Raw genomic sequence first — 14,811 nt, 5'->3', positions numbered from 1 at the left:
TTTTTTAACATTCATTTTATTTGCTTACAGATACATTCAGAGCTGAAGCTAGCAATTGCAAAGGTAAATGGTGTGAAGGCCTATATTGCAAGCAATGCTACATTACGGAACAAGAATTGAAAAACCTTGCTACAATTGTACAAAGATATGGCTTTGAGAGGGATTGACCTGGAAGAAGTTGAGAGACTGTTTTCTCTACAAGTTCAGAATTAGGAAGCATGAAGTGGGTTCAGAACACTCTCTACAAATATGTTTGCAGTCCAAGGAGAAAGGAAGCATTGCTGAATCTTGTAGCAAATGGGAAGAATCGATTGGGGTAAGAGTCAATGGCAGCATATTTATGAGCAAATATAGCATAAAATTTTGACCAGTGTATGAAAAAATGCTCAATTGATTGGAAATGGATGTGGTCAAAATAAAAAGGTAAACTGAAATCAAGGCATAGGGTGCAAAATGGTAATTAATTGAAAGAGATGGTTATGTATAATCCAGGCCAATTGACACTGTGGGGAAATGTAGGGAAACCAAACGTCAGACTCTCCAAATGAAACAGAAAAGGAGGATAAATGATATTAGAGAGCATGACAGAATATCGGGCTGAAGGTAGATGATGAGAGGGTTACATGAAGGAAGAACATAGACGGAATATGACTGGATCAAAAATCCACAGTAGTTTAGCGGTTAGCATGATGCTATTACAGCTTGGGATCAGAGTTCAATTCCAATGTCACCTGTAAGGAGTCTGAATGTCCTCCCCAGGGAATGCACAGGTTTTACCTGGGTGCTCTGATTTCCTCCCACAGTCCATAGACATAATGGCTAGTTAGTTAATTGATCATTGTAAGTTGTCCCATGATTAGGCTAGGATTAATTCAGAGGTTGCTGGGCAGCCTGGCCCAAAGGGCGGGAAGGAATTATTCTGCACTGTATCTTAATTGAAAAATAATAAAAATGAAAATTAAAATATCTCAGATCCCAGATTCAATCCTTGCCTCAACCAGACTCACCCTGTCCAATAATCACAGATCAGCATTTATCCATCCGCTGATAATAGACCCGCTTTTCCATCCACCAATAACAACCCCATCTCAATCATAAAACCCATCCGCTGATCACTGACTGCAGACTCACCCCATCTACCAATCACAGGCCACTAACCCCAGAGTCAGCACCACTTGCTGCCCATTTACATCATTTGCCTTCATGCACGGACTGATAACTGACTTACTAATCACTACGACTAACAGTCATTAGTGTGCCAGGCAGAATTTTGCTAATTCCCTCTGCACATTCTGCTGAATTTTCTCACCATGCTAGTTCAGCTGCTCATTGGCTGATGACAACACAACAGAACTGCTTGCACGCCAACTGCTGTAGAAATGGGTGGCCATAAAAACGGACCAGTGTTCTCTACCCAGAAAACACTTTTAAGCCATACAGGAGCACAAAGGGGACAACAGATGTTTGGGTAACTAATTCAATCAGTACTGATTTCCCCAAATTAATATGGCAATTCAAAAATGCAGTCAACAAAGCCAACAAACGTCCCTGGGTAAATTTTGCTTTATTAAGTTCTGTAAGTTCTCAGCAGCTCTGCAGTGCATGCAGCAACTGAAAGCAGGAAATTCCAAAAGGGTTATTTTGGAAACATCAATTTGTCTCTGTCTTGCTGATTTGCATTTAATATCAGCACTTCCTGTTTGATTCTCAACAGATTAATGTGCTAAAGAAATCATAACAATGGGCTATTTCTAGGCAGCATTGTCTCTTCTAACCGCATGATAATATTGCAGTAAAACATTTACAGCCTGGTTTGGCATCATTATCACAATCTATGCGAAAAACAACGAAGTATAATGCAGGGCTACCAGATGTGACTGGCAATGAAAAATGCAATTTTAAGCAATTGCAAGCTCTCATTCCTTTTCTTCCATCGCTAGACAGGAAGGAGATTGAAAATTTCATGCTCTCATTATTTACTGCTATTTACTTGCATTTGCACAGTTTGTTGTCTTCTATACTCTTGCTCTTTCATTGATCCTGTTTTCAGTTAATGTTCTCTAGATCTGCTGAGTATGACGCAGGAAAAAGAATCTCAGTGTTTTATGTGGTGTCATGTATGTACCCTGATAATAAATTTCCCTTTGAACTTTGAAGGGCTTCCACATTACTGTACTAAGAAAGACCCTTTGATTATTCAGTCATATGAAAAATAACTTTTTAATCTGAAGTGCAAATGGGAATCAAAATCCAGAGACCGGTAATAGTAATATTGCTTACATTACAGATTCAAGCTTGGCAAAAAAAGTGACTTTACAATTCCTTTATATCTTACACTGTGAAACAAACTCTTTTTTTAGTCAGAGGATATAAACATTTTATAATTATGTAGACTGCTTCTGAAACAGCAGTGGTGTAATTTTACTGTGTTGAATAGTGTTAAATGTTCAGCCGTGGCAGCTTGTCCTTCTGAATTCCACTGATAAATAAGCCTCTGCTGTTTAATCCAAGAGTATGTCATTACACAATTTGTGTGGGTGGATTGAAGAATCTGCAGGTTACGCTCCAGGTAGCTGCAAAAGATATTAGTTCCATCAGATCATTATTATTATGCACTGGGTGGGGCTGGTACACCTGCAACAGGATCACAATGTGTTTCTCACCCATGCCCATTTGACCTGGTGCAGGTCAAAATATTTGGGCACTGCGTGATTTCAGTGCTCACTTAATACTAAACTGTATGTGTGCGTTGCCTTTGCAAGCATCCACTGGTCCAATTATTGAGCAGCTAGGACCAACTGAAGCAAACTGGTACTGACTAAAACCATCCCTGTGCCTCTCAAAGGAGAAATGTTTGGTGATATAAATTATTCCACAGAATGTTGGAGTTTACAACAACCATAACAGTTCACAAATGACAGTGGATCACCACGGGTCTGGAGACCCAAAGTGAGGTTAAGGATAGTGGTTATCTTTTCAATGGGGATCTAAAAAGCTGTCAAAGCTTCCCAGCCTAATCATGGGACGATTTACAATTATGAATTAACCTACCAACTAGTATGGCTTTGGACTTTGGAAACAAGAGCACCCGGTGGATACCCAAGTGGTCATGGGGAAGATGTACAAACTCCTCGCAGGCAGTGGTGGGAATTGAACTTGGTTTGCCTGTACTGTAAAGCTAACCATTATGTTACAGCGCTGCCTCATGCATTGGCAGCCCTACCTGAAAGCTGCTACTTCCTATCTTCATTTACAACTTAACTATTTTCAAAAAGTCTCCATTGCTCCTGCCAATCATTTTCTCCTTAATATAATTACAAAGTATATTTGTGTTGATTTTAACCTTCTTAGGCAATTCCTATTCACATACCCTTGTTTTTGCTTCTTGAACTGTTCTATCACCATTGCTACTCTTTATATTTCTCCCACTCTGTACTTCTCTGATTATCTTGTGTTAGTTTTTGATTAGTTTCATCTCTCTGTCCTTTTTCTCTTTAGCTATTTGTGGCCTTCTTCATTGGCAAATAAATCTATTGCTAATTATGTCTGTAACAAAACACAAGCAGTTCTGCAGACCCTTGAAGTCCAGAGCAAGACAGACAAACTACTGGAGGAACTTGGCAGGTCAGGCAGTGTTAATGGAGAAGAATAAACAGTTGATGTTTTAGGCCAGGACCTTTCATCGGCCCATATTTACAAACTTTGTAGCTGCTTCATGATGTTCCCTTTTTTTTACACTATACTCGCTCAAATTCATAACCCAATTAAATAAATATGCACATATCATTAGGCTGCCTCATGAATCATTTCTAATATGGGCATCCCCCTTATTGATTCTAAATTACACTGATGTAGCGAACTAGATTGAACTCATTCAAGAAATTCATTACCACAGTAATGTAAGCTACCCTGTTTTAACTCAATCCATGTAAAACTTTAAATCACCCATTCAAATTGTTTAGATTGCTACATGCTGGTCTAATTTTTATCATCTATAAAGTTTACCTTTCCTTAATGCAATTACCAGAAATCCCATTTCCAATTTTCTCTTTCCTAGGTTTTGTGTAATTGAAGTGATTCTGAATGACTGAAGTTACTCTTTCCTTTTCTCTCCTCTATACTGCATAACATTATAAGTTTGGAAATTTGGTTGATCACCGAGCTTTGCAAAATTTTGGCAGACGTTTTGGTTCCAATCAACAAGCCGTCATCAACGCGCAGTTGAGGATGTTGTCTCCTCAGAATGCCTGCTTATATACTCCACCGGGGTCTGAATGGATATTGATTAGATGTTGTAATCCGGTTGGCTGGTACCAAACAATGAAAAGTTTAGCAGTAGAAGATTCTGACTGGCTAGCGTCGAGAGAGATCCGTTGGAAGTGTTTGCTTCGCTGTCCAGATCCTGAGATTACTGACGATTCACTGATTGGTGACGTTGTTGTTTCTCTTTTCTCCAAAAGGGTTAATATAACAGATGTATGTCAATGTGTTTGTTGATGCATCCTTCTCCAGAGAGCAACACTTTGAGAAATTCTCATTCTTTTTCTGTTCTCGCTTGAGTCAAGACTCTGGCTGTTGTCCAGTTGAAAGGCTGTCCTTCTCTGTCTTCATGAACTGATACTAGCACGAGTGGGTCGTGTCTTCTGCTCGGAGGCTGATACTCGTGTAGCCTGGTCGATAGTTTTCTTCTTGTTTGACCAACCTTCGAAGCTTCATCCGAAGATATCTCAAGGTCAGAAACCCAAGTATACAAACTACATGAACGATGAATAAACAAATTGTATTGCCATATGTCTCAGATACAACAGCAAGACTGCTTCAGCAGCACATCACAGTTGCTCATAAGCCAACTGCAACTCTGTGGAGGAACCTATCAAAACTCAAAGCACAACAAAATGTGACTGATAGAACAAGTGCTATCTACAAAATCCAGTGTAGTGACTGCAACAAGTACTACATTGGTCAAAATTGTTCCTCCCTGTCCCTGTACCATTACCTATAGAATGCATCTTCCCCACACCATTTCTTCAGGTAAACACAAAATACACTGTAGATGCTGTGGTCAAATCAACACGTACAAACAAGCTGGATGAACTCAGCAGGTCAGGCAGTATCCGTCGAAACGAGCAGCCAACGTCTCGGCCCAAAACGTCGACTGCTCGTTTCAATGGATGCTGCCCGACCTGCTGAGTTCATTTCTTCAGGTATGTGTTCACCTCTCAACCACACTTATCTCTATACTAATTTACAGGCAAATAGAGTTTAAAACCATTGCATTCCTCTTCTGCAATTTACTTTGAAGTCATCACACTCACTCTTCTATGTTGCTCTCTCATCTTGACACCAGTTTGTTAACATGTATGTGTGATGTCCAACAAGCTAACAATGAAAACTATCATTTCCCCGAATCACTGAATTTCCAACAGCTTAGCACATTAAATTTCTCCTCCTCCATCACCCCCACTGCCCCAAAACTTTTGACAACTTCCCAATCCAAGGTGCCTCTATGAGCATCCTGGTCATGCCTTCAGGCTGCTTCAGAACATTGTTCAATCAACTGTTCAATCAACAACTGCAAAGGGTCCCACAACCAAAGTCATCAGGTCAATCTCTATGCCTCTTGTTGACTTGTTCACCAAACTATATAAGAGGATGGCTCTAACCCTCAGCATCCACAGAATGAAAGACATTTAGAAATCGGCTCTCACTGCAAAATATTCCCACCCAGACTGCACGACTTGGCCTTCCAATAATCTCAGAGACAGGATATGCAAATATAAGCAATCAAGATTAAATTCATCATCACTTTCAATGCACCAGCACAATGTTTGGCTGATTGACAAAAATGGTATTTGAAGATCAAAATGTTAAATATGGCATAAATTTCATTGTCTACTGGCCTCCTCTCCTATATGCTTCAGGGACCTGAACTATCTACTGCAGGCACCTCAGAAAGTTACCACTAATACTATCTCCATGAAATCCTCCAAATTCACTGAAAGAAGAAATTGACCAATATCAGTGTCCTCTCTCAGGAAAATCCACTCAGCACTGAGCCCTGATATACTCTGTTGGCTTTTTTGGGAAGACATCTTTCACATGACTGAAAACTGATTTCCAAAACAATCACTCTAATTCAAGCTTTGCTAGGAGAAGAGGTCACAATTCAAGAATATGTTTAAAGTCACCTTGCAAAAATGTCATCTCCCCAGTGGTGACGACAACTGGGAATCCCTGGCCCATGACTGCTCAAGATGGAGTGGGAGCATTCAGAATGAATGCTTCCAACCATCAGCAGCATATTGATGCACCATCAATAACTCACACTGAGACTTAGGCGAGATATCGGCTTTTATTGACTGGAAGAAGGAACCAGGAGTGAGTGTCTATCATACAAGGTCCTGGAGACTGAGGCCGATCTTCAGGCCGCAGGTCTCCTTTATACAGGGGCCTGTGGGAGGAGCCACAGGAGCAGTCAGCAGGGGCGTGTCCCGACAGGCACATAGTTCACCACACATATAGAAGCCCACCTCACAAACTATCTATCCACCTGCTCAGTAAGATACTCCATGCACTATCTGTGGAAGAGTCTATAGTTACCATATTGACATCAGTCACTAAAGAATGGAAGCAAGAGATCCTCGATCCTCTGGGACTTCCTAAGAAGAAGATTTTACATCCTTTAATGGAATCCAGATTTCCAGCTTCCTTTGGTCATTTTGACTCTGTACACAATTGATAATGCAAACCCCATTTTGATCACACAGCTTTGCACAAAGTAATCACTATCACAGGTCACAACCAACATATCTGAAGTAGGAAGAATAAAGTAGCTAACTATGAAATCACTACAGTTTATATCAGCAAGGCTTGGACCAGCTGAAGATTACTCATAATGCTGTATTACATAACGGACTAGTCTTTGCTGTAAGACTAAAATTAAAATTAGCTTTATTTGTCACATGTACATTGAAACATACAGTAAAATGTACCATTTGCGTCAAATCAGATCAGTGAGGATTGTCCTAGGCAGCCCTCAAGTGTCGCCTTGTTTCCAATGCCAACGCAGCATGCCCACAACTCACTACTCCTAGCCATGTGTCTTTGGAATGTGGGAGGAAACCGGAGCATCAGGAGGAAACCCACGCAGTCACGGGGAGAACGTACAATCTCTTTGCAGGTAGCGGCAGGAATTGAACCCTGGTCTTACAGCTGGTGCTGAAATAGCATTATGCTAATTGATATGCTACTGTGCTGCCCATATGTGAGCACATAAAACAACTGCAGATGCTGGACAAACTCAGAGGATCGGGCAGCATCTGTGGAGGGAAAAGGACAATCCAAAATGACAGGTCTCAACCTGAAAAGTTAACTATCTATTTCCCTACACAGATGCTGCCTGACCCACTGAGTTCCTCCAGCATTTTATGTTATTCCTTTGCTCTAGTGTGTTTCACTTTCAACGTAACTGTAGGCATCCTACAACATTCATCAAACTATGTCTTCCAAGCTGATCGGCCAAATCTACATCAAGCATATAAAGCAAATGAATGAAATATTTTAATTTTTGTACTGTGGGTATACATATCAGCTGCTTGCTTGGTAGCAATTTATCTTCATGCATCAATATATTAAAAATGATGAGAGCTTGGATCAGTGCCCACAGCTTTCCAGTGTCATGAGTAAAGCATTACATTCCAGCATTGATGAGGACAATAATATCAAGAGCTGTGACTGGGTAAAAGGCAGCATGTTGTACTTAAGTACTGTAAATGACGCCTGGAAGGATAATAAGAAATGGAAGCACAAGTGAACCATTCGGCTGTTCATGTCTGCTCTGCCATTTGGTATAATCAGGCTGACCTTTTGTGTCAGTTCTATTTTCCTCTACTAACTCTATATCACTTGATTTTTTGGACAGCGCAAGGTCTATAAATGTCAACTTTAATGGCGACACACTCCAGATAATCTCATGTTAAGTTCAAGAAAAAAACACATATAGTGTGTGAGGATTTTATGATAATTAGATATTTTATGTGCATGGTCCTGAATTAGTTCCTCTGTATGAATCTAACAAAAAGAAAAGTCATGGAAGTATAAATGCGATATTATAACAGATTTTCCTGTCACAAACACAAGCAATAACAAATACCTATTTTGTACTTTTTCTGATTTTCCTTTGAAATTAAAGCTGAAATTATTTTCCACCCTCCCTGAAGGCTCATTCAAGACGATACAGAATTGCAGGAAGGGTGTAAAGAGAGGAAAGCAAATCAACACTCCCCATTAAAATTCTTCTGAATTTTATTTCGATGGAAGGGTTTTATTTTGCTAATTCACTCTCACAAGTTCCATGCTATTGCACAAGGCAAAATTACCCTCAGTGTGTCTAGGTAACAAATGGATAAACCATAGCCAATTGAAAATTGAAGAACACATCCTTGATTTGTGCTGAGTTGGCTGATAAGTCCCTGATTTAAAACAAGGTGCAGATGGAGTGTTAATGCTAGCCTCAGTACCTCTAAGTCAAGGAGTATAAAGCAGTTCTGGTTGCTGCCTTTAATCACTTTCCAGTGTCGCGTTATGGAATTGCACATACAGGCTTAGTTGTGGTGCCCCCTATTGTCGAACAACCTTGCTACACCATTTACCAGTGCTGACAAATTAATACCAGCAGGCCTGACATCAAGAGATGAGGGGGAAAGCAAACACAGGTGAAAAAAGGTGAAACTTTCTTACCAAGCTCCACATCCTGATCATCTGTGATAATAAGAATGATGTTAGGTCGGATATTCCTTCGGTCACGCTGCACACGTCCTTTAAACCGCTGTGGCTTTAAGCTTGAGCTAATGACTCCCATCAGCTCAGTACTCAGCACAACCAAGAAGAGAACAACTGGCGAGATTTTCATTATGTCAGAACGTTTGGGAACACAGCAGCAAGCAAGGGTATCTTTGGTTTCACCGTCTGACGCCACGTGATCTGTAATTAAGATGGAACAAATTAGAGACGAGTCAGCTTCAATATATTGCTGCCTATGACCAAATTTGAAGAGGGTAAAAGAGATTTTAAAATGAAATCATGTGCAGGAATTTATGACAAAACAGCTGCCTTTGAAAATGAACATTTTATTGACGAGCTGTGACGAAAGATGCTGTATATAAAAATGCACAATAAACACGGAACAGGAACAAACACTCAAAAATAACTGTTACAGAAAACCCTTGTCAGGTTGCCGTGGCACTAAAACACAATAATAATCAGTGAAAAGCTATGCCAGAGAATTTACTTGCTTCTAAAACCAATATAAAGCCAGGAAATAGGCTACATATGTTTTGCATTAATACATTTAAAAGGATCAGAATGATTCACTGAATAATTCCCTTCTTTATCCATATTTCTCCTCAAAATATGAACTTTATGAATCTATAGTTATCCTGACAAACTTACAATGATATTAAGAAAAAGCAGTAGTAAGTAGAATTCCTAGAAGGTTTTTGATACTCAGTGCAAAAACCCAACTGTGCACCTGCACAATACCAGCCCTCTCAATAGAAGCACAAATAATTTATTTCTGGCTGAAGTCCTACCATGCAGTGGGAAACATTCCGAAACTATCGTTTCCAGAAGAAACACATCAAGTGACAGTGATCATCTTTCTCTGTATTACCAGAACTCCCAAATGAATTCCATCTATCAATAATCCAATCTACATGAACTCACTGTGTAATGAGGTTCTGTCGAGCATGCATCATTTTAAGACCCATGCAGTCTCTTTCAAAGGCATTTAACCCTTTCCTATATCCACATGCTCCCTCAACTCCTACTGGCCAAAGAGCTTTATGCCCATGAGCCCTAGAGTGCACAAGAGGGGGAGGGGAGGGGCTGTTTTAGCCACGATCGATCTAACTGCTTCAGAATTGATTGATGGGGCCTAAGACCAAAGGTAACTTGCTCCACTTTGACATTTCCAGCATTCAGCTGTCACACTGGCAGCTGTACACATTTGAGAATTCTTTGCATTGAAATCTGAATGTGCGCATAGTTCAAAGTGATTAGTGACTTACTGAAAGACTATTTAACAAAAGCACTTAGGCCAGCATGCACATTTATACCAGTTTCGTTCGAAGGGCAGAAGTCCATTATAATGTAACATTTGCAAGCGGGGTAATTAGGAAATGGCACATGAGATTCTCCGTCAAATGGCCCAAATGAGCATTTAATGAGTTTCATCTCAAACCCGAATTCTCACACCTGGGATTTTGTCCTTGTGCTCTCGTCTGAATGGCCGCTATTACAGCAGCCAGCCTTCTGAGATCAAAGCTACTTAAATAAAAGGAAAATAGACAGCACGCACTCAGAATACCATTATTTTAAAAAAAAATTGATGCCAGCATATGTGTATTTGCAGCAGAATCCATTACTGAAAGAGGTGACCTGATTCTTTAGGACAGCAAAAGAAAAGTGTCCCCCATCTTTGTGAATTACTTTCAGCTCTTTTTATTCGGACTTTAAAACCAACACAGTTTACGGTATGAGGTCTGTAAATGTTCTGAAAATCTGGAACACATTATTATTACAACTGCATAAAAAAGTAACACTGAATGCAGCAGCAATTGCAGGACTGGCCACTACAAGCTTCAGTGGTCAAGCAACTGTTTTGCACTTGATTGATGCTGGAGCTTTTACACAGTATAGCTACTACTTAAATAATGGTTACAGCAATTGAAGCGAGATCTAGAAATCTACACTAAAAGTACTTCAAGACATAAGGATAGAAAAAGTCAAAGACAATTCAGCATGGTATTGCTTATCAGTGAGTGTGATTGGTTTTACATTAAATGTCTGAAAGTACACTAGTACAAAAAACAACCACTTCAAAGAGCTAAATATATTTCTGCCATAGTTCATTTGATGCTATTTAAAACCAAGAACAACCCTCACTGCAAATGAATCTACTCTAAAACCTACACAGCGGCTACACCCAAAACAAAATTAGCAATCTAAGAGCATTGAAGTCATTTCCAAAAGGTCTTACTTGACAGTCACACAGGGAAATACTTTCAGCAAAAATATAGTACGTACTTCGAAAGAAGTCTGTCAAATAACAGTGCGGTACTCACAACTTACTAAAATGCAAAAAAATTAAAATGCAAGGATCTTCAGTGTCACTTACTTTCAGAAAATGAACCGGGTGTCTGGAAGTGAACAACTTCAGTGGCTGAGTAAGCTGGGCCTCACTGCCTTCATTTAGAACTGTACAGCAAACTTTGCAGATACTGTTGACCCAACTACTGCAGTTATTCTAACTGCATTGAGTAAACACTGGCACCAATGACTTTAAATAATCCCTCACTGTATGTTGTTACAAATGCCAGACAATCATACCTCAGTGACAATGCAAAAGAAAGCAGAGTCACAGCCAAATCTACTGGCTTTAGATCACCCGTACAGTTCTGCAGCCTGAGGCATCATTTCCAAGCTGGAGGAAAGCCAGGAGTACCTGGGATGAAGTTTTTCAGCTGTGGGAGACGGAGATCCATATCACTCATCCTCAAACCTGAACAATTCTCCATTCAGCACTGACCTTTTCAAACCTGACATCCCGACACAGACAATTCTCATACTGCAGTAGGAAGTAAAGCTGTAGAATTAGCACTGACAAAGTGCTGTGCTTGTCTTCAGGGACAAGGATGTCGGTATTTTTGTGCAGAATCCAATGAGACTGGCTTCTGGCACTTAAGCAAGTCTCAGAAACCTATGCACTTATTTGACAACAAAACACTGGTGGAATGTCAAACACTGGCTCTGCAGCTAAAAGAAATTACACTGAAATCAAGTCAGTGATGCACAGTATTGCAGTAATTCTGGCAGCACGGCACTGTAATTATTTGCTGTTGTCTTATCCAAACAGAATACCTAGATATGAAATTGGTTCCATTGATAGCAATCATCAGGCTCGCTGTTCCACTTCCCATGCATTGTGACATATTCCAATTTTAACAAATAAATACATTTCAAAAACACTTCAAAGACCTTTTATTCTTTAGGCTTACATAGAAAAACCTAAAGTACACTTTGACTGGAGTGCAAATCCCAATAAACACATGAACTGCCTACATTTGAAAGTAGTGGGAGAGTCTAGGACCAGGAGGAACAGCCCCAGAATACAAGGAACAAGGAGGGGGAGGAATCTCTTCAGCCAGAGGTGGCGACTCTGTGGGATTCATTGCCACTGATTTCTATGGAGGCAAAGTCCTAAAGTGGAAGTTGATAGGCATTTAATTAGTAAGGACCTCAGATGTTATGGGGAGAATGCAGGAGAATGGAATTGAGAAGGAAAATTAATCAGCATAATCGAATGGCAGGGTAGACTTCATGGAACGAATGGACTAATTCTGCTCCTATGTCTTAAGGTCTTATAAAAGACCGTGCCGTGTATTTTAAAAAATATTTGAGATAACTTTGCTTTGTTCTAATGGAAATAAGAACAACTTATAATCTTACTGGTAATGACATCAACACTGTTAATACATTGAAGAATTTCCTATTGTGGCTGATTTGGAACTACAGCATGTGCAGTTCCATTTTGTGGCATTGAATTACCTAGATTGTTCATTTATGTGAACAATAATGTCCCTTAATATCAGGCAGATTTCTTTTGAATTCTGGAGAAAAGCCTAACACTTAATACTTTATTATTGTTCTTACTGTTTTTAACAGGCTGTTTTTTAAATTACTTGCTTTGGTTCACAATGACATCACACAAAAAAATTCATCTGAAAAATCAGATTGAGAACAAAACCAAAGAATTGTTCTTTTCCCAAAATCCTCTTACATTGTTTTGATCTAACTTTCTCCCCTGGTCAAATTTTCCTCACAAAAAACTCCAGCTGAGAACATGACTTGCCAATGTACTATACTACTGCCTGTTCTCCAGTAAATTGTAAGGAGATGTAAAGCTGACCATTCCAGTATTTTCCTTAAAATCTTAACATATGAATGTTGCACCCTCGCCCACTAACCTGCAAGTCCACTTAAAAGTGGAACACCAATGCCTTTGAGTGGAAAATCATACAAAGGTTAGCATATTTGGCCCAGTACATCACGGGCAGAGTCCTCCCAACCATTGAGCACATCTACATGAAACGCTGTCGTAGGAAAGCAGCATCCATCATCAAAGATCCTCACTGCCCAGGCCAAACTCTTTTCTCACTGCTGCCAACTGGTAGAAGGTACAAGAGCCTCAGGACTTGCACCACCAGGTTCAAGAACAGTTACTACCCCCCAACCATCTGGCTCTCGAGCAAAAGAGGACAACTACACTCATCTATTGAGATGTTCCCATACCAATGATCTCACTTTAAGCATTAATTATCTTGTTATTGCATGCTCTCATTATTTATTTATATCTGCACAGTTTGTTGTTTTCTACACTCTACTTGCTCTTTCATTGATCCTGTTTACAGTTACTGTTCTATAGATTTGCTAAGAACGCCTGCAGGAAAAAGAATTTCAGGGTTGTATGTACTCTGATAATAAATTTTACATTGAATTTTGATTTTGATTCAGGTTTTTAAGAAAAAATCCTGAATCATAAACAATTATTGCAAACCTCTAAGGTTGAAAGACCTTGGTTTCTGTGACCTTTTCTGGATCAATTGTCCAGTTTGCCCAGATATAAATGTGTGGAGATGTTATATATGCAAATTCTATCTTATCAATGTAGTAATTAGCAAGAAAATCAACAAACTAATCTGGTCTCTGTTCAAGGAACTCAATTGATTATTTAACTGGAGCATGAGTTAAACCCAAATTGAAATGAAACAAGCAAAATCCATACACATTTGTGACAGAGGGAAAGAACATAAGGCATGGCAAACACAGCAAATATCTTTTTAATGGGTCATTAAGTAAATAGAAAATTAAAATCTGGTGTTCTGCTGAGGTACAAAATCCCTACTGCAAGTATGTTTCCAAAACATCCCACTGTTTTTTTTAGTAGACTGATTTTTAACTCTTGCCATCTGTAAATACTGGATGATAGCAATAAAATAAGACTGTTAGACAGAGGTATTGAAATAGGCCATTTGGCCCATCAAACCTGCTCCATCATTCCAACCTGGCTGACTTTTTTCATCCCTCTCAAACCCATTCTCCTGCCTGCTCCCTGTAAACTTTGAGACCCTTACTAATCAAAAATCTATCAAACTCTGCTTTAAATATACCCAATGACATGGCCTCCATACTAGCTATGGCTATGAATTTCACAGATTCACCACCCTCCGATTGAATAAATTCCTCCTCATCTCTGTTCTAAAGAGAGGACCTTCTATTCTGAGGCCTAGACTCCACCACTGTAGGAAACATCCTCTCCATGTCCACTCATCTATACCTTTCAATATTCAATAGGTTTCAGTAAGATCCCCTCATTTTTATAAGCTTGAGGGGCTGGCCTAGAACCATCAAATGCTCCTCACACATTAATCCTTTCATTCCTGAGATAATTTTTGTGAACCTCGTCTGGATGTAGGGAAGGGGGAAAGTGGGGGAATGAGTGAATGAAGAAGGTAGTAATACTGGAGCAAAAAATAAATGGCTGGAAGAACTCTGTAGGACAAGGAGCATCAGTGGAGACAAAGGGATAGTCCATGTTTTAAGTGGAGACCTTGTATCATGACTTAGAGTACACAGGGAGGGTGGCCTGTACATAGAAGTGAGATGGAGGGGTGAGACAGTGGCTGGCAGATGAAGGGTGAAAAACAGATAAGGAAAGAACACAAATTAGGCAATGGAGCTGGAGGGCTGATA

At 39.7% G+C, this 14,811-nt stretch overlaps 1 protein-coding gene across 10 annotated transcripts in view; it reads right to left on the bottom strand.

Annotated features, from left to right (window-relative positions):
- Positions 1-14,811, bottom strand: part of sulf1 (sulfatase 1) — a 367,408-nt gene that overhangs the window by 126,764 nt on the left and 225,833 nt on the right. For all 10 annotated transcript variants that reach the window (XM_059982554.1, XM_059982537.1, XM_059982579.1 and 7 more), the window contains one exon: positions 8,740-8,982. In XM_059982554.1, the coding sequence (XP_059838537.1) occupies positions 8,740-8,911 (172 nt within the window). In that variant the 5' untranslated portion in view covers positions 8,912-8,982. The remainder of the gene's footprint in view (positions 1-8,739; positions 8,983-14,811) is intronic.

Source organism: Hypanus sabinus, chromosome 1, assembly GCF_030144855.1.
Source record: "Hypanus sabinus isolate sHypSab1 chromosome 1, sHypSab1.hap1, whole genome shotgun sequence".
In the NCBI taxonomy this organism is placed as follows: Eukaryota; Metazoa; Chordata; class Chondrichthyes; order Myliobatiformes; family Dasyatidae; genus Hypanus; species Hypanus sabinus.
The sequence above is the reverse complement of the archived record's forward strand: the minus strand, read 5'-3'. Positions and strand labels throughout refer to the sequence as shown.